This window comes from Leptonychotes weddellii, chromosome 8, assembly GCF_054177405.1.
Source record: "Leptonychotes weddellii isolate Sample4059 chromosome 8, ASM5417740v2, whole genome shotgun sequence".
NCBI lineage: Eukaryota > Metazoa > Chordata > Mammalia > Carnivora > Phocidae > Leptonychotes > Leptonychotes weddellii.
In genome coordinates, this window is record NC_138376.1 from 17,331,101 (window position 1) to 17,355,039 (window position 23,939).

At 43.3% G+C, this 23,939-nt stretch overlaps 1 protein-coding gene across 2 annotated transcripts in view; it reads left to right on the forward strand.

The window, feature by feature from the left end:
* F13A1 (coagulation factor XIII A chain) overlaps nucleotides 1-23,939 on the forward strand; it is a 151,824-nt gene that overhangs the window by 98,759 nt on the left and 29,126 nt on the right. For both annotated transcript variants that reach the window (XM_081827727.1, XM_081827728.1), the window contains exons 9-11: nucleotides 6,830-6,933; nucleotides 8,302-8,390; nucleotides 17,148-17,301. In XM_081827727.1, coding sequence (XP_081683853.1) covers nucleotides 6,830-6,933; nucleotides 8,302-8,390; nucleotides 17,148-17,301 — 347 coding nt within the window. The remainder of the gene's footprint in view (nucleotides 1-6,829; nucleotides 6,934-8,301; nucleotides 8,391-17,147; nucleotides 17,302-23,939) is intronic.

Here is a 23,939-nt window from a genome sequence, read left to right on the forward strand (position 1 = left end):
CTTCTTCTTCTTTTTCCCACTAGTTAATTTTTGAATTTTTCATTCTAGTTATTGTATATTTCAACTCCAGAATTTCTGTTTGATTCCTTTTCATAATTGTTATCTTTTCATTGATATCTTCTGTTTGATTAAATATTACTCAGATAGTTTTCTTTAGTTATTTGAACCTGTTTATTATACCTGATTTAAAAATCTTTGTCTAGTAAACCAATGTCTTGGCTTCCTTAGTGACAGTTTCTCTTGACTGTTTCTCTTCTCTGTCTTAGCCATTTTCTCGTGCCACAATTAAAAAGTAAAACAGATAATGAAAAGAGGGGAAGCTATCAAAAGAAGAGAAAAAAGTAAAATTAAAAAAATCATTATAATAAGGCTGCTATAAAATGTTCTTAATAAATATTCAAGAAATCAGTACCTGGAAGCTTAAGAAGAGAGTGGAAAGGCTCAGGACTAAGGAAAGACACACTCCCAGAAAACTTTGTAAATGGAAACAAGCTTCTTAGGTACTATGGTACAGTATATGTAGTTGAATACATCTGGGCTGGCATTTATCCAGTATGTACAGGTAGGAACATACAGCATTTATTTAGACTGAGTGTCCTTTCTGATTGGTTGCGATTTCCAGTTGGTTCATGTCTGTGTCTGAGCAGTTACTAATTATTTTGATTATCACCTCTTCTATAAATACACCCCATAGTTTCATTTTGGGAGTAATATCACATCTCCACCCACACCCCCAACTTCAAACCCCCTGATTGGGGTCTCTCATACTACAGAAGACTGTGCTTAAGCCGATTTCACAATTAGCATTGGAGGACTCCTTCCCTGCAAAGGACAAGCAAAAACAAATACCTTCATTACTTCTCTTTTTTTCTTGGTGGGCAGTTGGTTTCTACAGAAGGGTTGTCTGGGTCTCCACCTGATTGGACCTCCAACCCTTGACTGATGACCCCAGAGAGACTTTAAATGCCTTTCCTGGTTTCAGCATTCCAACAGTTCCTAACAATGAACAGCTGCATTCTGAAGTAGTGTAGTGTTCCCAGCTCCCAGCTCCATAAAAGATTGCTCCAGCATGCCTCCCTTTCTCTGAATAATTCCTTTTCATTGTTTTGCTTCATTACCTTTCCTAATTGACAAGTTTTTTCTTGGTCCAAGCTTTCATTTCCACTTTGGAATGTCTTGCTAGAAAAGCCTCAGAATCCACCAACTTGCCTCCACTTCTTTCAACAACTCCCATACCACCCCATGCCCACCACCACCGGAATGGCCAAAGCTCAACAATTTCAGGGAGTGCTGTCATTTTTGTCACCAATAGCATTGCCTGTATTGAAAGTATATCAAAACAGCCCGGGAAGTGGGGCTGTGCCCATCTGCCACAAACACACAATTTGCAAGATAGCTAAGTACCTTTCTTCCACCCCCTACCATTTTTAAAATAAAAGAATTCAAAGATTTGTTTACACTTGAAGTTGGTCCAACACATCTCCTTGAGGGCTTTCACTCAATCTTATTTGTGTTTCCCCTTGAGCCATAATAAAGCTGCAGAAACAGGGTTACAAGCCCAAATCTCTTTGTTCCCTTGTAGGAAAACGTTCCTGGACAAATTGCAAATGAGATGACCCTGTGGAGGATTTAAGCAGTTAGCTAAGTTTAAGGCAGTAAAGGACTCCTTGCTTATATTATCCACTTTATTGTCTTTGAACATCTAGCATGCAGAGCCCCAAAGCCCATTTTGATTGCAGCTGTGTTCTCTGTCCACTTCTCCATCATCCCACAGGCTCTTGCAACTCCAGATGTGACCTTATCCAGTGGTTAAAACCAGGGCAGATTTTTAACTGTGCTCTCTTTTCTTTTAATAAAAAATAGTTCACTTATGTGGGGGGTGGGTATAAATTAGTGCATGTTTATTATAAAATTTTCAAACATTGCAGAAAAAAAATACAAAAGTCAGAGTCATCCATCTTCTAACTCCTCAGAACATTTCCAACATCTTCTTAAGTATCCTTTCATATGTCTCTTTGCTATTGTACTCATTTTTATTGCTGCATAACACATTACCAAAAACTTAGCAACCTAAAACTATTATCAGTTTCTCTGGATCAGGAGTTTGGGCACAGGTTAACTGGGTCCTCTGCTCAGGGTCTCAAATAATGGCAATCAAAATGTTAGCTGAGGCTGTGGTCCCATCTGATGTTCAGGGCTCTCTTTCAAACTCATTTAGGTTCTTGCAAGGATTCAGTTCCTTGCAGCTGTAGAACTCATGGAAGCTTCCATCTTTTACAGGGCCAGTAGGAGGATATCTCTGCTGCTTCCAGTCTCTAGCTTGCTCTGTCCCTAACCTCTAGACCCAGATTTAAAGGGCTCACCTGGTTAGATCAGGCCCACCTTGCTATCTCCCTTTTAATTAACTCAGAGTCCACAGATTAATTATCTTAATTACATGTGCAAAATTCTCTTTGCCATGTAAAGTAACATAATCACAGGAGTTATATACCATCATATTCATAGATTTCACCCACATTCAAGGGGAGGAAATTATACAATTTAGAATTCTGCCTTCCACACTTATCTACATACACAATGAACACATACACTGTGTTGTATGTGTTATTATTAAATAATGTGTTAATATTAAAACTTAATATTCCATAAGCATATTTCCTGCCTAATAAATGTAGATCTGCATTTTTATGGCTGAATAATGTTCTGTTTTGTGTTTCAAAACAATCACGTATTGGACAGTTTCTGATTTTTCCTTCTTGTAAATTATGCAAGGATGAACATTCTGAAGTACCTGTCTTTGCATCTGTGTGATTATTTGCTACACATAAGTTCTAAGGAAAGGGTTTAGCCAAAGGATAAACCAAACCAATGTTGTGACATTCTCTGAAGGTCCCTCAGCAATGCATGGTGTTATTTTTCTAGGGAGGCTCTGCCTTTGGTGAAGATTCTGCAGATCCTTTGCACCAGTTCTGCTGAGTTATTAGCATCCTTGAAAGGAGTTCTAGAAATCACTAGCTGTCACTGCAGGAAAAAAAAGTAACATGAAGCAAAGACGTGTTCTTCACTTGTCATTCCAACATTATTCTCCCTCAAAAAAGTTATTTTCAACTTGATTAAATAACTCTCAATGAAATGGGGGCTTTAATTTCTACACTGCTTCTTTAGAAAGAAGCAACAAGAAAACTAGATCACTTTGAAGGTTTCTAACTTTTCTTTTACCTTTAAAGTGACACTGTACATTTTGATCGTATAGGGGGAAGTCAAGTTTCAAATGAAGTCTCTGAGAAAATATAAAACCATGAATCTTAATAACAAACAAACAAACGAAAGTTTAATTACACCTGCCTTGGAGATGTCCTACACTTGCTAGGAGTTGTCCTTGCCTTTCAATCAAGCAATACTTTCTGAGCACTTCCTAAGGCCTAACTCTAGCACTGGGAATGTGATTGTGAACAAGACAGAGCCCCAGAAGTGAATCACTCCCTCGACGAATGCATAATAAAATTACAAGATGAAAACAGAAAGACTATGACAGATCTAGATAAAGAAACTTTAAAGTAACCTTTCAGGAAGCATATATATTCCCCAATCTGCAGACAACCTTGTGGTAAATGGAATTCAGAAATGTCTGTAAATATTAAACCCCTTTCACAGGGGACCTTGAAATCAAAGACAAGCATGTGTACCCAGAAATACTTAACATCCAGACAAAAGGGAACCCTCATGGCATGAGTGGTCCAGGACACATTTTCCCTGGCCATTCTTGAGCAGAGAGAATGGCATGATTAAAAAAAAAAAAAAATCTATGGCTTTGGAGGTAGCATCCTCCCACTCTGTTCACGACGAGCCTGGGAGCCCAGCCATTGGCTTTCTACCTATTGACTAAGGCCCAACCCCAAACTCAGTTCTCTGAGATCTGAAATACAAAGCTTGTTTATCTTGTTCAAGGCTAACCCTGTCCAGGATATTTGATTTTAAATAAGGAGGTTCTGGCACCTATTAATCTAGGGTGGTGGTGTAACAGTGAAATCCTAGCTAGAGCCAGGATTGCTAAACACAGGTTGCCTACACGGATTGTGTAGGAAGCAGGACTATGTCCATTTGGATTGCAAATGTTTCCTTGCCGTTTTCCTGGATCTCCCTGCCTAATGATGTAACTTTCACCGTTCTGGAGGGAGGCTAGCCGTCATGTTTAAACTCACAGTGACCTTCTTTCCTGCTTCAGAGGAAAGATACAGGCTCTCAAGTGGGAACCAACCTCATGTTCCTGTCCAACACCTCCACACCTTGACCCTGATCTACACCTACACCTCCCTGTCCCTGCAAACAATGCCTCGCTCCCCACACCCAGGAGTGGTGTGGCTGTCAACCTCATCCTCCTGCATTCTTGAGAGTTGAGTGTCCTTTTATTCAATCTCTCTACTCTCTATTCCCACTCCCTGCACTGGTTCTTCCTCTGTAAGCATGACAATCTCTCCTAATGTGAAACTAATCAAAACACTCTTGCCTGCATTGCATTACCTTCTAGCCATGGCCCTATCTTCTTTTTTTTTCCCTTCACAACCTAGATCACTCTGAGGAGAGAAACCTACACTGCATCTCTCTGTTTCCATGCTCTCCTCGTTTGGCTCTGTCCCCATTTTCCTCCACCATCCATGAAGACGCCAGGAACTCATCCAACCCTGACTGTCTCATGGGTATATAAAAACATCTCTAGGGTTTTGTCTCCTGGGTTTCTCACTGGCTCTCAAGTTCATCACGTCCAAAATTGAACTTGTCAGCCACCCAACACACACCTCCCAACACAAACCGTCTTCTCTTCCTCCTTCATTCAGTCTTGGTAAATGGAACCATCATACTCCCTGGAAACACGAAAGTCTTCCTGCACTCATCCAGCTCTCTCACCTCCACGTGCTGTACCCGCTGATGGCTCCTGGACCTCCCCACAGGGGTGGAGGTCAACTCAGCTCCTTGGCCCATCCTGCCTCCCCACCCAACTTCCACAAAGACAGATTTGCAAATTTAACTTACCCAAGAATAGAGCTCAATCATTTGATTTGAGATAAAAGGATCTCACAGTCTCATCCTCTCCTACAGCATAGTTCATTGTTTAAGAGCTTGGGCCCTGGAACACTATCACTAACCAGGTGTGTGACCTCAGGCAAGATTCTTAACCTCTCTGTGCTTCCCATGCAATCTGGAGATAGTAATAGTACCTTTCTAATAGGGTACGGGAACATCATCTGTGCTAATATACATAAAAGTTTTAGGACAGTGCCTGGAACACAGTAAGTGCTGTGCATTTGTCAGTTTTGTGATTCTCTGCCCACCCTCACCTGCCATCCTTCTCCCCCGTGCACACAAATACACAAGCACGCTGTCCTCACGCCACAACGAACAGCGTGCAGTCCCCCAAACACACCGTGTGGGTTATTTCATGCCTCCACAATTTTGTTCTTACTTCTCTTGTTGACTTTCTAAACCCCCACATTCCTCAGGACTTAGCTCAAGTACCACTTTTGCTGTGAAACTTGTCCTCATTCCCTAAGGGTTTTCCCACTGAGACCCCAGTGTACCCCCAAATGAATTTCCACTGCATCACTTCTATGAATTATTTTAAAAAATCCGAGACTTACTATTTTTGAGCACTTATCACATGCCAGGCCCTATTTCTAAGTGCTTTACTCCCATCATCTTGTTTAAGCCTCACAGGAAATCTATGAAATGTTTGTAACAATTGGTTTACCTTTTCATCATTCCTCCTAGATCACGAGGGTCTTTGTGGGCATGAACCTATGTATCAGTCATCGCCACATCGCCAGCACCTAGCCTGGTGCAAAAAGGGTACATAGTGAAATTAATACCTCCAAATTGAGCCAATCAAAGATGAGCCAAACTCGGAGATGGGAACATGTACGAATTCCTGACATTGAAGGACATTTAGGCAAAGGATGAATGGTAGCTGGATCTGAAATTCATCCATGCTATAAACAAAGACTGTTATAACTACCTCCCCCCACTGTTAAATCGTTATTACTATATGAATATTTTCTACAGTGCAGATGGGTTAATGTGCTTTCATTGGTTTCTGTACTGTCATATAATTTCAGGTCTTTCCAAGGACATGATAATATAATTCATGATGACATTTTATTCCATGCTCTTGCCTCAAGGGTCATATGCAATGTTCTGAAAAGTTTTGCGTGGCCCTCAGGTTGTGGGTTGCCCACCTTTAATAAAGGGTAAAGAGACACTCACACTGATACCCTTTTCTTCTTGTTGGACACCAAATGGAAATTTGCCACAAGTTAGAGACAATTATAGTCAGGAGTTAACATTATAGTTTCTATGGCAACAGCCTAAGCCCATAAACACAAGCATTCTATTGCTTAATTGTTACAAGAGATCTGCTTCTTATAAATCGAATATGCATAAATGTAAACATAAATATAAAAGAAATTCAAAGATATTTGTATTTCAGTTTCAATTAACTTTTCTTTTCTATCCTGTTAGCACATAGTACATTTTGTTTCATTAGGCAGCAGAAGATGGTTAAGAACAAAACTGTTTCATGCGCTGGGTGGCCTTGAAACTGATATTAGCAGGGAAGAGAGATGTCCAGCCACCTGATGCCCCCCAGGGGTGCCAGTGGGAATGCATCTGCCCAGAAAACTCAAGTCCAGGATATCTCTCAGGAGTCTTCAATTTGGTTTATTCCATCCCAGCAACTTGTAGATAGCGTACTCACAGGAATTCTGGCCACCTTTTGATTTCTTGGGGCATTGAATGGGATGGGAAGTTTAATCTCACTGGGGTGGTGTTTTCTCAGGAACTACCACTGCTGGAATGAAGCCTGGATGACAAGACCTGATCTTCCCGTTGGATTTGGAGGGTGGCAAGCTGTGGACAGCACCCCCCAAGAAAACAGTGATGGTAAAACTGCATCGTCCCTCATGGAACTCGTTTCACTGCGATCTTTATTTTGCTGTTAGGATCGCATTTGATGTGTGGGCAAAACTCCCATTAGGAACCAACATCGAAAGTGTGCTTCCTGGGCCCATGTACAGTATTAACAGCCTGTCGATCAGTTTAATTTCATTTCAATGGTCAGTTTTCCCCTGATTATTTCTACAACCGGTAAAAAAAAAAAAAGCATAAAACTTAACATATGTAATTCATCTACTCTTGCTTTGATAAGCAGTTTTGAAGACAAGAGAAAAAAATATCCTTGTAGGCACTTTTACTAGGCTCTAAAATACACCTCGGCCCTCTGTGATGTAGTGATAAGATATAAGCCAGTAGAGAAAATAAAGAACTCAAAAAATAGTTACAGATCATCCTTTAAATTATTGTTTTCCCAGAACCTGATTTCTTTTTATGTTGTGTGATTTCTTCCAAAACCTAAGTATGTGGGTATATTCATCATCTAACTTGCAGTCTATGCTAAGCAATGAATGGCACCTATGATCGCCCTCAGATTTTTATGGAATCACATCAGAGGCCTCCATTTCTCTTTAATATGATGATAAAAGCCAGTGGCTTTTATTATGTTTACTTCCTCAGGTGTTGATATGAGATACTGACGTGTGTGTATATACCCATATATCCATAAACATTCATAACTTATTCATAAGAGACTCATGCTTTATTTATGCTCGATTTTGAGGGAGAATGTTCAACACTTTCTGGTGTTCTCAATTATGTATCATGAGGAGACGTCAGAAATGACTAATGGCAGTTACTTTCTTATTAACCAGAGATAGCTGGTTAAAATGTAAGGAACTTTGTAAAGGTAATCATGTGCCTATTGACTTCAGGAATGCATGCTGGGCATTGATCAATGTGTTGTTAATGTCCAAATTCCTCAATTTAATACTTGACGTACATGCATGATGTCCAAAAACAAAACACAAAAATCAAAACAAACAACAACACAACCAGGGGGGACACATTACCATCTCCAACATTCCAGAGACCTGTGTAAATGGACCAATCCTCTGTAAGCAAACAGCTCAGCCTCAGAACAAACATCTGGAGTATGTGTTCTAGGTGGGAGAACAGACAGAGACGTAGTGACTGCCCTGTATTCTTCTCATGGCTTCAAATTTTGGTTTGAGGATGCATTTCCAACAAAGCCCTCTTGATTACACACCTTGGTCATTCACCGTCTCCGGCCATGGGAAGCATGTGGGCTTAATCAGTGATGAAGTCAGGAACACTTGCCCCTACAAAGTCTGTATCTGTATCTGGACAGAAGTGAAGACGACAGACTCATGCTTCCCTTTCCTCTGTGTGATGCAGGGATGTATCGGTGTGGCCCAGCCTCCGTTCAAGCCATTAAGCACGGCCATATTTGCTTCCAGTTTGATGCACCCTTTGTTTTTGCAGAGGTAAGTAGTAAGCCAGAGAGAAGTGCCGCTTTCTTCCCCAATCTCTTAATACTTGAAAAATAAGACACCAGGTTGTTACTTCTAAATTTCCCAAGTCCATGGCACATGTTTCATGTCTACAAAGTTGACTAAACATCATTCCAACCTCCAGGCTCTTAATTCTAAATGTAGTTCTTACTTAACATTTTTCTTTCCTTGATGTTTTGAGATTTTCTCCTTGAAAAGGAATTGTGTTACTAACCTTAGCTGAGTTCTTCGCACCCACGAAATAGGTATCAACTGCTCCTGAGAAATTAAGTGACTAAATGAATCCCTCAACTAAAAATTGGTGGAAACAGTCCATGAATTGAAATTTCAGAGCTTACTACTTCACTCTGACACTAACCTAGCAGTTCACGTAAAAACAAAATCCAGACACACCCCAGCCATGGTCTTAGTCTGGGAACTGCAACCCATTTCCTGCCACTCCAGGCCTTCCTCCGTCATCGGGGAGGGAAAGCAGAGCTGCTGAAATAGGGAGGGGAGGGAATGGCAGCTAGAAGGCAGCATACTTCATGGGTTGATGGGAACACTTTTGTAAAGGGTCTGAAATTCTGAAAGATTTGGATGGGGACTAGGAGCAGATGAGGCAGTTAGAGAATACTCCAAGGAGATCTCTAAAAATCAAATTAAATATAAAAGGTATTGGTAAAGGAGAAGGTTGGGGAGCTGGGAGGCTGAGGGCAGTGGGTAGAGAGAAGAGAAATATGTGAGAGGCTGAGAGGCAGGATTTACCCAGAATATAGTTTCACCAACAAACACACTGAAGTAATGTCTGTTGTATACAGAGTTCTTACCATGTAATCACTGTGCCTACCATTTGAGGCTGTTAGCCACCCTTTAAAATCGGTATTATGATTCTTCCCATTTTACAGAAAGGAAAATTGAGGCAGCATGGTTAATAACCTTTCCACATTCACTGAACTAATAAACAGTCATGCTAAGATCTAAAGCCAGGCAGGTACTGAAGCTCATGACATTAACCACCACACTCTACTACTACTCTGGGATGAATAAATACCTATTATAAATATGTGGCAGGCACTGTCCTGTGGGGAACTCAGAACCCTTACGAAACTAGATTCTTGGGGAGCCTGGGTGGCCCAGTCCGTTAAACCTCTGACTCTTAGTTTTGGGAGATGGAGCCCCTGGACAGGCTCCGCGCTCAACGGGAGTCTGCTTGAGATTCTCTCTCCCTCTGCCCCTCCCCCTCGTGTTCTCACTCTCAAATAAATATATCTTAAAAAAAAAAAGAAATTAGATTCTTGATGGGAGGTGGCAATACATAGCACATCAAAAGTTAAATAACAGTAGTACAGGAGACTCTGTGGAACTAATTGTCAGATGAGCAATATAGGTGATAAATGATCTGCATTTAATACATACAGATTCGTTAATTGAGAAACACGGGTCAGGAACTGAGTAGGACAGTAAAGGCCATAAGACACCATCCAGGGAGGGAGGGTGACATGAGGACAGAGGATAATGACGCCTGTGTGGCTGGGCAGAGCATTGTGGGAGCACACGGAGGGAGGGGCAGGGAGGCTCCCTGGAGGGGTTAGTGCCTGAACTGCATCTTGAGGGACAGTTTGTAGTTATTCAGGCCAAGTGGGTAAGAAAGAAGCCAGAGGAAGGAAAGAATCTGAGGCAGAGGGGACAATTTGAGCATCCGAATGGGGTGTGTGGGAAATGACAAGCTGTTGCAGGCTCAGGAAAAGTGACGTGTCAGGGGTGTAGAAGATGAAGGCAGAAGGAACTGGACTCCTTTACAGAAGGACTTGAGCCCCGTGGAGCTGGGACTTGAAAGGGGTGGCCCAGAGCTGGGGGCAGGGGTGAGATCAGAGGGAAGGCTGTATCTGCTCCACACCCACCCGAGAGGGCGGGGCCTGAGCTCCCCAAATGGCAAGAGGCGGGAAGGAGGAGGCAGCATCCGGAAATGTTTAGGAAGTAAAATAAGTGTGAATATTCAGACAGCAAGATCGGGAATTTGAAACACACAAAGGGGATAGTATTGCTTCCACGGAGACTACCATTACAGTTACTAGAAGCCTGGGGGGAAAAGGCAGACTGTATTTCGAATTTCATCCCCCTCGATTTCACTTCGGGATTCGGGGATTTATCCCAACCTCCCCAGCTGCCAACTGATAGTTTATGATGCTAGAAGAAACTCTTAATGGGAAATCACTCTAAAATTCACAGAGCCATGTTTTTATATTTTTATTATGCTTTGTTGCTGCAAAGAAAGACAGAGGGAGCAACCTCCCTCCAAGAGTGAATTGCCTAATAGCTGTTAATGCAAACGCTTTTTGCTATTATTAAATATAGATCAGGGTGTTATGCATGTCATCGGGATTTGCAGATTATAATTACTCCTCTCTCAGCCACTGCAGACTTGTCTGACAGATCGGACGATTTGCTGCTTTGGCACGGGCTGAACCCCGGGGCTGAGCCATTTATAAGAGATGCTCAAGCTGTTGAAAGTGTATGAGGAATCTTTTCTCAAGGGTGCCCAAAGTAGGACCACATGGGGGGCATCGAATTTAACTTTAATGAGAGTGTCCATGACTCAGGTTCAGACTGCATCCTCCCTTCCCTTCTCCATCCTCTGGCTGCGTAAGCCTGCCTGTCACACCCCAGGCAGGCAGCCCAGTGTGCCTTTTCTTGCCTCTCGCTGACTTTCTTGGTCATTCCTTACTCACTTCCGGGCTGGATTAAACATCATGTTCACTGACGTTTTTTGATCTTCTCAGAGCCGTGGTCTCCTTTAGTTAAAGCAAAATCCAAAATAAGAAGTGAAGGGGAGCAGAGGATACAGGTTTCCAGTTATAGAATAAGCCACGGGGATGAAAGGCACAGCATAGGGAATATAGTCAATGATGTTGTCATAGTGTTGTATGGTGACAGATGGTAGCTACACTTGCCGTGAGCATAGCATAGAGAAGTTTGAATCACTATGTTGTACACCTGAAACTTATGTAACATTGTGTATCAACTAGACTCAAATTAAAAAATTAAAAAGTAAAAATTTAAAAAAGAGGCATGTACATGGGAAGGATCCTATCTCTGCCCCTTTTCCTCTCCTCCTCCATTTTCGAAATCTATTCTTCACATTTCTAGATAGCTTCCAGGGCTTGAAGCTTATTTCTCATGCCCTCAGCGCCATGACGAGGACCTCCATTCTGGAAGCCCATCTGCCTTTTCTCTCCCCAACTAATGGTGGCCTTTGGCTTCTAAAGGTGGGGGAGAGGAGAGAGCAGAAGAGTGCTAGGGTCTGAAGTCCTCTCCTGAGTTCCCATGTTCACTGAGCGCTTGGGGGTTGCTGCTTCTCTTCCATCTTAGCTTCCTCTCATTGGCTCTGTCCTCCCCTTCCTACCGGCCCACCCCAAACCTGCACATAGGTGCACACTCGAGCACATGCCCACTCCTCCTTCCCTCCCTGTCACTGAGCTGATTTTTGCAGCAATGATGACTGGTCCCCCAGGGCCACAGTAACTACTCCATTGCTCAGAAGCTACATAGCACTTTCCCTTGCTCTGGGCCAGAGGTTCTTTGTATACAAACTCTACAGACACTTCATTCTCAATTCAACGTTATTTTGCTACCACTTTTTAGCCCATTTTGGGGGACTCCTATTCTGATCTAAAATAGTTCATCCATTTATTCAAATAATGTATAACATTTTGGAATCAGGTTGGCTTCTCTTCTTAATCTTCATGCATCTTGCCAGAAATACCTTCTAAAGAGAGCATGCATCCAGCCAGGTCTGTGATGCCCATTATTACCCTTTGAGCTCTGTGTAACATTGAGCTCTATGAACTTGATTCCTAGCCCACCTCCCTTCCCTCCTCTGACCCTTTTCCTGTTTATTCTCCACAGTCTAACCAGAATCATCCTTTAAAAATGTAAATAAAACACATTAGTCCCTTGCCCCCAACCTTCTAATGGATTTCCACAACGCTTACAATAAAACTGAGCACAAGTCTTTACAAGATTCTATGTGATCTGGCTCCTGGCTTTCCTTCCACCTCTTCCCTTGCTCATTTCCCTCCAGTCATACTGACTTTCTTGCTCTTCTGGCAACATGCCAACATACTCTTGCTTCTGAACCTTTATATATACTGTTCCTTTTGCTGGGAAAGCTCTCCCCTACCCTCCACCACATCCTTGCACATCTGACCCCTCCTTGCATCCAAGTCTCTGCTCAGGTCACCTCCTCAAAGAGGTCTTCACTCATCCCACCCCACCCCCACCTAAAATCTCACTTCCTGGCCTGTCTCACAACACTTGCCTTAGTGTTATTATTTCTCTCCTTTCTAGAATATAAGCTCCATGAATGTATCCTCATCACTGAAAACAAGTTCTGGCACAAAGTAGTCATGAATAAATACTTGTTGAATGAATGAGGATGGATGGATGAATGAAGCAAGCAAGCAAACAGAAGCGGAGGCAGAGTACCCTGCTAAGAACTGAGTCTCAGAGAGATAGGATCCAGATGGTGCCCTCAGGTGCTGGCAGTCCTGGTGGGAGACGAGGCACAGGGACAGAGCAGCAGACAGCACACACAGGGGCCTGGCAAGCACAGAGTAGAAGGATGGCAGTTGTACCAGAAGGTTCATGCACTGCCTCCGTGAGCTCTCAGAGGAGCACCACTTTCTCCGCACAGCCTGTTTTGTAGTTATCTCTAGTTAGGAACAAATGAACAAAGCAAATCTTCCTGGATCCTGAAAAAAGAGTTTCCATCCTTAGTGGCAAAGAGCATAGCTTCTGCCAGCAGTAGACATATGCTTACATTCCAGGGGCACGTGCAGAACTTTGTCGAGAGGGGGACCCTAAGCTTGCAGCCCCAGCCCACCTTTGCTGAGCCCTAGGGCTCAGCAAGCACCTCAGCAGAGGCTGAGTAGAAGTGCCTGTGTCTGACAAAGGGGCAAAGTTGTGGTGTGCTGAAACCAGCACCAGATTTCATGTTGGGATGCTCAGGTTCTATGTGACCACAGTCCCCTCAAGTGTAGGGTAGGACAAGATGGCCACTAAGACTCCTTTTCATTCAAAAGAAATTAGCCTTCAACATAGGGCTTTCTCCAGCAGTACTGATCTAGGTTTCTGCCCGGCAAGAATGGCATTATTAAACCCAAGCTGAGAGACAGTGAGTAACTTGCCCAAAGTCACACAGTACAGATCCAATATTCTTTCCAGCACGACCTGCACTTACAACTGTCTACCGCAGACATGCAGTTGGCCTTGGGTGGGGGCCTGTCACCATTACTCTTTTAAGCCCTCAGTGGCTCATACGCAGCCAAGATGGGGGACCATTGCACTGGTGGCTGAAACCGAAAAGAAAGCTTGCTAATGTCAATTGGAAAGAATACTTTCTCTCCACACCCCCACAATATACATATGCAATAGCCATTTCATATGTGGGTTTCTCCTCTCCTCTCTCTACAAGGGACAGTGCTGCTGGGCTGGCCTGAGATTTGAGCCCACATAAATTTCCTAAGCTCTATGCTCAAGGGGAGACGATTTAGCCACTTTTCATATTTAGCCTTGTCTCCCTGGAAAACTGTAAACTGTTGTAAGGGCTGTTATTAAGAAGATATTTATCAGCATTGTTGCTCTAATTTGCAAGAGGAGGAGGCTGTTTGTGCTCGCATGGCCTTCTCCAGAGGGAAAGCCAAAAGTCTCAGGAAGCTCTTTTAAAGTTTCCTTAACTTTTTTTTTTTTTCCCAAAAATGACAAATATCCCTGGTGTCTGCCCTGTCATGGCCTATCTTAATTCCTAAATTCATATTTTGGTCTTGCACATCCTATGGCTAGTGCCACAAAGCTGTGATTATTCTGCTAAGGAATGAGGTCACCATTTATCACCCCTCAGATATCTGAGGCCCATGCATGGAACCACTTGCACCCCAAGCATGAAACCATCTTACCACCTCATGGCGGCGCTGGTGGTCCAGTAGGGCTGTATGGGAGAGGCAATGCACTGTGAGGGTCAGGGAATGGGCCAGCCCAAGGTGAAGGTCAGGGAATGGGCGATGGGCCAGCCCAGGGTTTCAGTCTCCAGCAGCTCCCAGCTATGTGACCACAAACACTTTGCTGACCCTTCTTTTTTTTTTTTTTTTTTTAAAGATTTTATTTATTTATTTGACAGAGAGAGAGAACAAGGAGGCAGAGAGGCAGGCAGAGGGAGAGGGAGAAGCAGGCTCCCCGCCGAGCAGGGATCCCGACGCGGGGCTCGATCCCAGAACCCTGGGATCATGACCTGAGCCGAAGGCAGCCGCTTAACCAACTGAGCCACCCAGGTGCCCCACTTTGCTGACCCTTCTTAACCCACTTGGCACCCTCATCTATAAAATAGGGATAATAATACATACCTCACAGGTTGTTGTTGTTGTGAGGTTTAGATTAAATAATTTGTAAGTGTCCCTGAAACCTTGTGGCCCTTCAATGAATGTCAACTACTTGCTTTCACCTTAGTAGAGGTCAGAGTCCATGTAAATTCAGAACATTTTGTGAGAAAGTAAAGAAAAGTTGCTTTTTTTAACCTCAACTTTGAAAGTTAGGGCTTTATCATCAAGTTCCCCCATTACCTAATAAAAACCATTACATTTTTACTCAGTTTTAAAGTTTACAAGTCATGCTCACATAGATCCTATTTTGCTTGGTGCTGTCTCATTAAAGCGTTACTATGAAATTGGCAGAAGAAGTATAACTATTTTCATTTTCTAGAAACAGGAACTGAAGTTCAGAGAGGATAAGGTAGCTTTCCAAAAGTACACATTCAAGATCAGAACCCGAGGTTCTTGCTAATCCAGTGTGTCTCTGACCCACCCTCTCCGACCTGTGGTTATGGCAGTCCCTCTGCCTGTCACAGCCTTCCTCTCTCCATTTTTTTTTTTTTGCTTTATTCTTTTTAGCTTTATTGGGGTATGATTAACGTAAAATATTGCACACATTTAATAGATACATCTTGATGAGTTTGTACATATGCATACACCTGTGACATCTTCCCCACAATGAAGGAAGTACACATGGCCACGGCCTCCAGAAATTTCCTTGTGTTCTTTTGTGAGCTTTTGTTGGTTGGTTGGTTGGTTAGTTTGTTAGTAAGAGCACTTAACATGAGATCCTTTAGTTCGCTAACTCCTATGCATTTTCCGGTTTTCAACTTGGCTGTTACTTCCTAGTCACCTTCCCGCCCCTCCCCACCCTGCCCTGCCCCACTGCCCCAGGTGCTCTGGTGGTATCTTAAGCATCCCCCCACCCCGGGGACTTATTGTACTGTATTGCCAGGGTCTCAGGTCTGGGTGTCCAATAGAATTAATTGAGAACTTCTTTTAAAAATAATAGACTTAGCACCCCACCCAAGACCTCCTCAATTGGGCATCTATTTTTTTTTTTTAAGTTCCTCAGGTGATTCTAATGCACAGATTCTCCCTTACTAGAGTGTAAATCCTACAAGAACAGTGACTAAATGCATTTTGTCCATCTCTAGGACTATAGCCCTACAGCATCTCAGCAATACTATTAATTTATGATATTATTATTATTTATAGAGCATTTGATCTATGCCAGGCACTATGATAAGTAATTTACAGACATCTATTTCAGTTAATTTTCCAACCACTGTGAGGAAGACACTATTGTCACCCTATTTGAAAGAGTAGGGATGTGTAGCTTGGAAAACATTTCATGAACACCTCAGAGACTGTTTTCAGCTGGAGCTCCTGATAATACACTGTAGTTCATGTTTCTACCTGCTCCCATGCTAATAAATGGGATCCTAAGAAAGTGGTTATAAAGAATATAACAAGAGACTCTAGGGGGGTCAGCCCTCAGGCACAGATTTAGACATTGTCTCTAGAAAGTAGACTGATAAGGCAGAATGTCAGAAGAGCTTGGGGTCAGCCGGCATGGCCCCAAGATGCTGTCTCCAAATACCACAAATAGCATGGTTCCATTGCTGAACCACCACAAAATTGCCTGAATTTTTCCTGATAGCCTAATATCATTTTTCAGTTAAAATGCTTTTGGCTGCAAGTAACAGAATTAAAATGACTTAAACGTGAAGAGTTTACCTATAATTTTTCTCATGTAGATAATCCTAAAGTAGGCGGTCCCAAGGTTGACTCAGCCATTTAACAACATTGTTAAGTCCGCACGTGCTTCTTGTCTCTCTACTTGGCCATCTTTGTATTGTTGGCAGTGTTTCTCTTCACTGTCCCAGGAAGGCTACAAAAGCTCCAAACATCACCTCACTTAATGTGAAAACATTGAAAAGGAGAAAGGGAAGGGCAAACTCTCTCCTTTTATAACAGAGAAGAATCCTACCCAGAAGCCACCCAGCAGACTTCTTCTTCTTCCCAGAAGTAGGTCACACAGCCACTGCTGGGTTAAAAGCAGTCTGGGAAAGTGAGTAACAGGTGTGATGGTTTTGGCTCTTTCTGAGGAGGTGGAATTCACCAGCAAGAAAAAGGAGAGAAAGAAGTGGTTGATGTTTAAACAATCAATAGTCCAAATACTCTTCATTTATAACACCTGATAACTAAAATAAGCTAGATTATCCTTCAGATTCATTTTAAAACAAGTTCAGCCCAATAAATCCAATGTTGTTGAAGAAAGGAACATGTCCGCTCTAGGGATCCAGGATGGCTACACCACTGAGAGAGATTCTGATGACAAGGACTTCAGATGGTAGCTAACGCTCCCTTCTCCTGTTTTTAGGTCAACAGTGATCTCGTTTACATTACAGCCAAGAAAGATGGCACTCATGTGGTTGAAACCGTTGATACCAACCACATTGGGAAATTGATTGTAACCAAAGAAGTTGGAGGAGATGGCATAAAGGATATTACTGATACCTACAAATTCCAAGAAGGTAACTTACTGCCACTGAATGAAGATTTCTTTGCCCAAGTTTGTTTAATACTTACCTGCTGTCACTATGAAATGTGTTCTGGAGAATACACCATAAACCCTCATGAGGGAGACACCTCACACCCACAATTTCTCCTTGTAGTTTTCTTTATTTGCTTTGAGCAGAATTCCCCTTCACATTGCTTGTGAAGACAATTTGGTTTAAAGTCATGTCTCTTTTAACACAATATAGTTCTTGCTCACAAAAACACGGAAGAATCTTAACTTTCAATAATAGAAAACACTGTATAACTAATGTAATTTTAGTTTAATTATAGAAATTTAAACAGCCATTCACAGTTGTTTAGTACTTTACAAACTATCTGCATATACATCGTTCCATTGAATTATCACGGAAGTCCCTTGAAATAGATAATACAATATTAACAAGACAGTGTGATCTCACTAATTCAGGACAATTAGGTCAAAGGCCCATTTCAATTATAAAATAATATTAATGTTAATAATGTTTATTGTGTAGACAGTTTCAAATGGAGCTGTTGAGTTCAAGCCCATTTTGGTCAGTACTGGGTGCCTACTCTATGTCTAGAATGGTGTTTGGTGCTGGGGATCCCCACGGTGAGCAGGATTCAGTTTCTGTTCCTGGAAAAGTGATAGGATCATCATGCAGAGGGTGTGGGGAACAAAGAAGAAAGACACACAGTCCAGCCAGGAGATTCAGAAAAAGCAGAGCAGGGTAAGAGAAGTCACAGACCACAGTTAAATAAATCTAGACAGGGGCTTCCAGGCAGTGGTAACATGACCAAAGGCATCCTGGAGATGTGAGTTAGTCGGTGTGTTTAGGGTCCTAAAAACATCAAGCTCAGAGTGCCAATGGCTAGAGACAAAGCTGGCCAAGGTCAGTAGTAGATAGGAGGTAGAGGAGCTTGGGTTTCTTGATGGGGAATGTGGAGTATATTTTACAAATGATTCACCAGTAGAGGTTCTTAGGAGTAGGCATTTATTTTAGTGAATGGAGAGAAATGACAAGTAATTAGCATATACCTAAATATTCATCAGTACTCCTGAAGTGCTAAGGAATGCAGAATTCATTTTAAATATTTTAGATAGTCTCTCTGCTCTTATTTAAAAAAGCAATTTGCACTATAAAGAGAAAGTTTGCTGAATTGAGAATTCTCACGCATTGTATTAGAAATTCAGGATTTTTGTCACCTGAACTAGTGAATTTTTGCTATATTTCTGAAGTGGTTCATTCTTTTCTTCTATTGGTTATCATCCATTGCACAACATAGATACAAATGTGTTTTTTTTTTCTTTTTGGCTTTTTCCTGAAATGAGAGTTTAAAAAACCATAAGTACAATAAAACAAAACAAACAAGTAATGCCCTCTTGTTATAGAGTTATGGACAAAAAGGTTCGGGAAGGAAAAATAAAAGTCCCTAGGAAAAGAGAAAGAGGGACGCCGGGGTGGCTCAGTCAGTTAAGCGTCTGCCTTCAGCTCAGGTCACGATCCCAGAGTCCTGGGATCGGGCTCCCTGCTCTGTGGGGAGCCTGCTTCTCCCTCTGCCTGGCACTGCCCCTGTTTGTGCTCTCTCTCTCTCTCTCTCTGACAAATGAATAAATAAAATCTTTAAAAAGAAAAAAGAGAAAGAAACTAGCTGCAACATTCACTCATCTATCATTCATCCATTCAACAACTTGATCTTAACCACCCACCATATTCCCAGCACTGTTGTGTAGGGATGAGATGCACAGTCCTGCCTTCCCATCTAGCTGGAGAGATGAGCGGGAAGCAAGCCCTCACCATGCTGTGCAGCAGGTGCCCAGAACAGGGCACAGAGAAGGGAGTTCCAAATCAGACTTGGGATCCTGAAGGACATTAGTGGTGGGCTCACTGAGACAGAAAGAGAAACAGGTATTGGCCAGGTGAAGCATGAGGAGAGACTTCTCCAGGAAAAGGCAGCCCACCAGGGATTGTGGATAAACTCCTGGTATGGAAGAAGTCTTGAACAGACAGTGTAGAGAAGAAGCGGTAACCCTACAGGGAGCCATCCAGACAACCAGCTGTCTCTTCTACACCACACAGCAGAACGCCATTGTCATTAGCTGTCATCCATGGAGGTGGCAGTGAAGGCCAAATCAGGGTCAGATGTCAAAAGAGGAAGGACCAAAAGCCAGTCCAATGGAAGAGGAGTTGGGGCTTGACCAGGGGTGGACACCAGATTAAAAGAAATAAAATGTGCCCACTCTGGATAAGGAAGATAGCTGGAGGTTCAGGCTTCCAGAGTTTGGCAAGAAAGCAAGGCTCAGGGAGGTGGACCATATGGGGGTCTGGTCCAAGCAGAAGAACCCCTAAGTCAGCATAGTTATGGGACACCCCATCTGGCTTCTGGGCTGGAGTTTGATCCCAGGAGGTTAATTAGCCTCTTAACCAAGAATGGCAGCTGCATTTTAAATTCTGACTTTAGGAATGGCCGATTGGGGTGCTATTTACAGAAGGATGCAGACACCGTGCCTGAATCTGGCAGGACCGACTGAGTGATTACAGATGTCGCCACAGGCCCCTAGGAGAGGCTGCTCGTATCATGGTCATGCATTTGTCACTCTGCTTCTCATTATTGAATCTCTCATATAATTGCTCTATCCATAAATGCTGAATGTGGGCACTAAAATGTAGAGATGAATAAAAACATAGAGAAGAAATTATTACCAGATTCAGGAATTAACTATTTTAATTAACTAAATTGTGGAAAGATCATTTTTCACGTGGAGGATGAACTAAAGCTTAATATTAATTTTATACCTTTTTTTTTCAAATATGTAAGATTAGGAAACTATAAAATTTTGAAAACCAGAATTCTTAAAACTTCTGCGGCCATCTGTCTTCTTTTATGATGATGTCTGGATCCCATTTCCTCTTTGTTCCATCAATCATTCCCTCTGCCACTTGTATTTCCATATCTCCTTCCCGATTAGCTCCTTCCCATTCGCATTTAAGGAGGATCCAGTGTCACCTGTGTTTAAAAAAAAATCACGCAACTTTTTTTTCAGCAATATATTCCCCACCAAACATGCCCCGTTCTTTCTTCCTGCTGGCCTCCATGGCAGGCATCTGGAAAGAACTGCCTCTCCTTGGCGTGCCATTGTGCGCCTTTTCGTTTCCTTTCTCACCTACCATCCCCTGAGTTCTGCTACCAGCCACAAATCCTTGAAGCTCCTCTTCATTTTTTTTTTTTTGGAAGATTTTATTTAGTTTTATTATTTGAGAGAGAGCAGAAGCAGGATGAAGAGCAGAGGGAGAGGCAGACTCCCCGCTGAGCAGGAAGCCTGATGGGGGACTCCATCCCGGGGCTCCGGGATCATGACCTGAGCTGAAGGCAGACGCTTAATGACTGAGCCACCCAGGCGCCCCTTGAAGCTCCTCATCTCAAGGCTGCCAGGACCAACGGATTGCCACGTGGAATAAATGTTCGCAGATCTCAGCTTGCCTGAGCTTCCCGTGCCTTCTGTTGCTACTGCTCAGCCCCAAATCCTGACATTCTCTCTCCTCTTTGTTCCTATGACACCACTTCTCCTGGTTCTATCCCAACCTACTTGACTCTTTTTGCTATCTCCTTCTGCAACTCTAAGCTCCTCTTTTTTCCCCTCACCTCTGAATGGTACTTATTCTAGGCTCAGTCCTCAGGCTTCATTCCTACCCACTTTATGTTCTTTCTCTGTGGCTGGCATTATAGTCACATATCTACTTATCACCCCCCCAGTTGGTGTCTGTGGCCCAACTTATCTGTTCAGCTCCACATTCCCCTAAGTCTCCCAAGAAACCTGAAACCGACCCTTCCGGAATGCCACCTTCTCTCACTCCTTCTCTTCCCTGGATCTGTTTCCCCCACTCCAGACCCCAGTGAAGAGAACCACAGTCCCCCCAGATTTAGCAACTCGAGAACCAATCACGCAGCAAACCCTCTAAATGTCCCCTTAGAAATAGTTCCAATTCATCTCCTCTCCTCTATCTCTATACTACGGCCACTCTGAGAATTCAGGGGTATCAGGTGTGGAAAGCCCTTAGCATAGTGCCTGATACAGAATAAATGTCCAATAAAGTTAGTTTCTGCTCCTGCTAGTAATTCAATTCTTACTACAATACTACTACTATTAGTCAGGGTATGAGTATTTTTCTCCTGGCTACCTGCTGTTATTTCCCAATTCCACCTTCCTGCCACACCCTCTCTTTCCCTTTGTCTAACCCATGCATTGCTGCCAAAGTGACATGTTTAAAATATAAATTTGAGCCTGTTATGACACTGCTTAAAAGCTCTTGCTCTCCTCTGTTGCTTCAAAGGGCATTTCAGTCAGAGCTCACCAAGCCTCTGCTATTTGCCTTCTGGGCCCCCTCACTGCACCTCCTGACCACACCCACAGGCATCCCAAGCAGCAGCCGGGAGAGCTGCTGACAGCCCTCCAGAGAGCCAGGCTGCCACTTTCTTCATGCTTTGCTCTCACTGCGGAGAGTAAAACCTCTCCAAGAAGTCTTCCCTGCCCCCAGGTGGTGTTGAGTCTCTCCTCCTGTGCCCTGCCCCACATGGGAACGTCTGACCCGGCGTCTGTGGAGGGCACACGTATAGCGATCCCTCTGCACTTGTCCCTGAGACCCATGAGGGAAGGGCTGTGCTTCTCATCTGAGCCTAGCATGGTGCCTGCACGTCATAGCAGCTCAAGTAGCAGCAAATCGTCAGATGAATGGTAATGTGGCCCTTTCACAGGTGCATTTAAATGCACATCACATAGCCCAAACTGGACTATTTAGTATCTGTTTCAATACCTGAAAGCTTTGTCTCTGGATGAAAGCAAAGTGCTTTTCCAAACCTTGATCCTTCAAAGCCTCTTTGCCAGGCCGGGTCGTAGGTCTTGGGAACATGGAGATGCGTTCTAGCGGGGAAAATAATGTTATGTAGTGTTAAGTCCTGGGCAAAGGACAGAAAACCAGGTGTTAGTGAGAGATGAGAAGACTGGGCTTGGAGACACATTACACAGGGTGATGGAAGGGGGTGCTCTCTGAGAAGGGGACATTTGAGCTAACACCTGAACAATGAGAAGAAGCTTAACAAACATAAAAGCGCACTTTCATTACATCCGAGTTAACGGAAAGATGCTTTTGACCTTGCTCCTGGAGGCCACAGAAGAATCTCAGAAAATATAATCTGGCTTTAGATCATTCTCCCACAGCACTAAATTCATGGCCCTGAATTATGTAAGATGTCAGAGCATAAAGCACAACTGTAGAGAGACGGCAATTCTCCTAGCTCTGGGGAAACCTGACATCCCTGCCTCCTCTTCTGGAATGACTGCCTGGCCACTCCGGCTCCCGGGACAGGCTGATCCCCAGAGGGCACCCAGAGGCTCCTCCATCTATGATGCCATATAAAGTCTCCCATGGCTCGCCACAAGCCTTCCATTGTCCCTTCCCCTCATCTGGGCCAGCTCAGCCTCTCTTTCCCCAGATGGCACCTCTCTGACAGGTAAGTCCCTGCTGCTGGTGTTCCCCTCTCCTATTTTGTCTAAATGCATATCTGGTGCCCATCCAAAGTGATCATCAATAATGCTCTCCCGAGGAGCTGTTGGCCAGGTGCTTTCTGCAGAAATATTTTACTGAACTTTCCTTGTCATAGCCCCTCCTTCCCTTTGTAGGGAGATAATGTCTCCCTCCTATTGATCTGTAAACACGTGCTCTAGCCAATGCTTGTCCTAGACCAATTGTTCCTGGCTCGTTCTTGCCATCTTGGCAATCAGAGAAATTGTTAACACACACGCACATGCACATTTGTTTGCAACACCTACTGGCATTTTTGGTCTTTGCAAAGTCCTAGCAGCTGCCAGTTCTTGTGCATGCCCCCAAACCTCCTAACAACCCCGTGATGTAGGTGCCCCCCCCGCCGCTTTTTTTTTTACAAACAAGGACATGGATAGTAATAATAGTGCCTGCCTTGTACGGTTCTCTGAGGAGTAAATGAGACAATGCCCAGTATGCACTTCACCACAATACCTGTCACAGAATTAGCTCTCGGCAATAACTGTTGTTAATTGACTTCTTCATCTGCATTGCATTCCATTGCTAAGTAAAGTAGAAGACAGTATCTTAAAATTAATGAATTTAAAAGCTCACACTTTTATTTCCAGGTGATTCTTTTTTGCTAGCCATTCCCATGACTGGTTTTTACAAGTCAAAGAATTTGCCTCTGTGTCTTCAACGATGCACTAAGATGTACCCAAAGGTACTCAGGGGGTAAAGAGAATAGAGACTATCTCTCCACACCTCCTCAAGCCCTGTCCCCTCAAGCCAAGCATTTTGTCCGGGGCTCTGTAAGGAACGTCAGCGCAGCTCGGAGCCAGGAGGAGCAAGCTCTGAGGTCTGACTTGTACCTGTATTTCTTGCTTCCACAACTGCACAAAGCTCTTGTTTGATTCTTCCAGAGCTCACTCCTTCTCCTCCTGTCCCTACTTTCATCTCCTCCACCACCATCCTGGAAATCCCACAGAAGACATTTTCCTAAAAAGAGCACACACATCTCCAACTGCATTAGAACTTCAGTGCATCCCCAGATGCCAATAGATGTCCCTCAAAAAAAATGTGGTTGGCGTCGG